Here is a 3,551-nt window from a genome sequence, read left to right as displayed (position 1 = left end):
GACTGGCGTTGTATGTCATTGGTATTGTGATAATGGCACTTGTTTATATAAGTTCCTGCATATACCCCTGTTTAATGTTATTGCTTAGTAACAAACTTACCAATCATGATAGGTTCAAATGGTATATGAAAGTGTGATAAGTTTTGATATTTCGCTGTAGAGACCAAACATGGTATATGCTGTGTGTATCTTTCCGAGTACACTAAATACATACATGTGTAGCATGCTTCATAAAAAACACATTCATTTGCATAAATTTTCATAATTTTATTTTGTCATCGCTTCATTGCGTATTAAAGTTGTAAAGGAACCATGTAAAACGCATTCATCAAGACAATAAATAAGTATATAAAAAACATTGAACATCTTTCACACACCCTTATTATGCTTATACTTGTTCATTATTATGCAAAAATATAAAACAAAACACTTGCAATCTGTCTATAAGTATGTAAATATTGCACGGCTAAGAACTTTGGTAATTATACATGATTATGTTACAGGAACTTATCCAAATGGAACAAGTCCGTATTCTGCTGGAATTTCTACTGAGCAGTTACCATATACAGATAGTGGAGAGGACAGGTCTCTGTCTGTTACATGCCACGTGCAGTTCTCGGGCGAATACACGTACACAGTTTTAAGAGCATTGTCATCATTACGTATTTTTCCACCAGCAAAGAAGATACCTTCTTTTTCCGCGAACATTGCAAAGTTTTTACAGCACTCGGGCATGTTCGTGCACACCTCATGTTGGCTTGACGCCGGGTCATACGTCACGAGGCGTCCATTACCGCACGTGACAAAGATCTTTTCTTTAAATACAACAGCTTGTGCCCCTGATACAGCGAAAGGGAGACTTGCTAAAAGCTTACATGATCTTGTGTTCGGATCAAACATTTGAACGACCGCGGTTTCCTTGCCATTGTCCAGTATTCCACCAAGCACATAGATATTATTGCCATGAACTACAGTAGTTGCACTATGAACACCAATTTCCAGATTACCAACTGTTTTCCAGGAATGGCGTTTGGGGGTGAATTCCTCCACCGTGCGAATCGTTTCCCCTTTGCTACACTGTCCTCCTAATACATACAGTTTGTTCTGAACACATGTCATACAGTGGCGAGATCTACCCTTCACTAGTTTTTTTGAACACTTCTTCCTTTTGTTCATTACAATATCACAATGATAAACGTCTCCGGAACACTTCCCACCTCCAGACACGTACACATGGGGAGCGTCACAGTTATTATCTTGTAAACAACAAACTGCAAAACCTGATCCGACACCGGAGAGTTCTGGGACACGACATGTCTTCTGGAAATTACACCGACAGTCATACAAGTGGACTCCGAGAGATGTTCTGTCAGTTCCATCTCTGGTGAACATTAACTGATAACGCGAAGCCTCGTTCTCGAGTCTTGGCGCCAAACTCAGGCGACGACATAGCCGATTGTTTCTAATAAATGTTTCACATTCTGTTTGCAGTTGTTTATGATGTAGTTGTCTTGATATTGCTAGAAATTTGTCCACATTGTTTGAGTTAATGCAACTTTTATCTGTGAAGTACCCTTCTCTGAAGAAATTTGCTAAGACATTTCTTGATTTGGCATCGAGAGTATTGAAAACTCCAGTAGGGTCTGAGCTGTTGGCAGGGTAGGAATACTGGCGCGCCATGACACGGGGACGCTGGTCTGCGCTGGAACAATGGGAAGCAGTGTCTACTGCAATGTCTGTATGCCTCTGGTTTGTCATATTATATCTCTTCTCGTTGTCAATGAATAATTCCTGTAAAACATCAAAAACATCATATTAATTTGTGAGTTGATACTATTCACACCATACTATATATATATATCCATTATAATGTTGAGGACTAGATAACATTTTGTTAGGCCTGAAGTGAGTTGATGTAGGAACCTTCAGCACCTCATATGGTTCTTAAGTCGATACTCTATTCAAAAGGAAACTAGATTGACAAAATCTTCAACACTTTCTTTAAAAACAATGTTTTACCGCTACTATGTACAGTGTAATTTCCCGTTAAATAGTAGACATATCTAATATAATTTCTTATATAGAAATATATGTTAGAACTAATACATACCTTTTTGCTCCTTATTCAGTTTTCTGTTTTAGCTGAATGACTTCGTTTTCGGATTATGGGTTCATCCCAATGTTTATAGTTTACAGTTCGTTTCGGGTTGTGGTAGAATTTTTTCACTATCGACCTCATATATACTGTTCCGAAACCTATTTTTAACATACATGGGGAATTTCCCCGGCCATGACTCTATTCTATATTAAGAGCCAAAGTGGGAATCCCTTACCCCTGTAAAATTCAGTGACGCGTCACTTCCATAGTCACATGAAAATATTTGTGGTAACATAAATAACCCGACGCAATCTTTGTTGTACAGTGGAGTGTCTAGGCGAAGTGGCGGGTACTGGTTTGTGTTACTGTATGTGTATACACACACGAGGTCTTGTTTACCTCTACTCTGGAAATATGGCTAGTGGTGGTGTAATACTTTCAGTCGGAGTTTAGTAAACCAGGTAATCGTGACGTCAATTATACTCTCTCCGGTTATTCTTTCTTATCCAGGGGAGATTGTATTGTATGACGTTGATATACCTGTATATGTGTTTAAATCTCTATGACAATTAAAGACACAGATACATTAATCATATTGAAATTACCGACTACGTATGCAGTCAAAAAATTAATCTTATCATCTCAAATGTTCCACGTGTTCAGTTAGTCACTACTTTTAAAGAAAGACACCGTGGTATCAATTAAGCTACACGTTAAATTTTAAAAGTATTAACATAGTCTATGCAATTGATCCACTATATCTTTGTAGGCAATATACTGTCACATCTGTTTTTTAATAACAATATATATGGTCAATGTTAATAGAAAATAATGACAAATACAATGTTTTTTTATTTTTCATTTTATAAGCAGAGCACATTAATCTATGAGTACTGTTTTATTCCTCCAAATTTGACGAGTTACATATTACATAAACAATATGTTTACTGGGCAAAGATAAATACACAAACGACAAACATAAATAATGATAATGAAATGTATGTGTGACCAAACCAAGAGAGAGCATATGTAATTACATAATCGTTAAAGACATACACTGGATTACACAAGGAAATATGAAAACACACCTAGAAAAGAAAGGCTTTCCGAATTACCAATTTGAAACCGTATAAACATGTATAATTAAGTATGTATGTAGATATACAATCTAGAACGTTATCTTCGTTAATTAAATATTTAGAAGGGACACATTTTCCGCATTGATACAAGTCTCTTGCAAACGAATAGGCCTATATCTTTAATGACAGCGGAACTACGGAGGATCGTTACAATTTGATCCTCCCAACACGAGTTAGGAAGTAATACAAACACATGGATCGGATAGTCGTTGAATATTTTGGTGAAAAATAGTCAGCAACATAAACATATGTGTTCAGCTCACCGCCCTGTTATACGATATATACATCCACCGAGCAGGAAGTTATCGCTACAT

The 3,551-nt window shown here is 36.8% G+C and overlaps 1 protein-coding gene across 1 annotated transcript; it reads right to left on the bottom strand.

Annotated features, from left to right (window-relative positions):
- Positions 1-252: 252 nt before the first annotated feature.
- LOC117327428 (kelch-like protein 13) lies at positions 253-2,240 on the bottom strand. Its single transcript, XM_033884392.1, has 2 exons — positions 2,111-2,240; positions 253-1,791 (listed from the first exon to the last, which is right to left on the bottom strand). Exon 2 carries the CDS (start codon positions 1,756-1,758, stop codon positions 508-510), a length of 1,251 nt encoding a protein of 416 aa, XP_033740283.1. The 5' UTR covers positions 1,759-1,791; positions 2,111-2,240; the 3' UTR covers positions 253-507.
- Positions 2,241-3,551: the final 1,311 nt, after the last annotated feature.

This window comes from Pecten maximus, chromosome 5 (genome assembly GCF_902652985.1).
Source record: "Pecten maximus chromosome 5, xPecMax1.1, whole genome shotgun sequence".
Taxonomy (NCBI): domain Eukaryota; kingdom Metazoa; phylum Mollusca; class Bivalvia; order Pectinida; family Pectinidae; genus Pecten; species Pecten maximus.
Note: the sequence above shows the minus strand (reverse complement) of the source record. Positions and strands in the feature narration are given on the sequence as shown.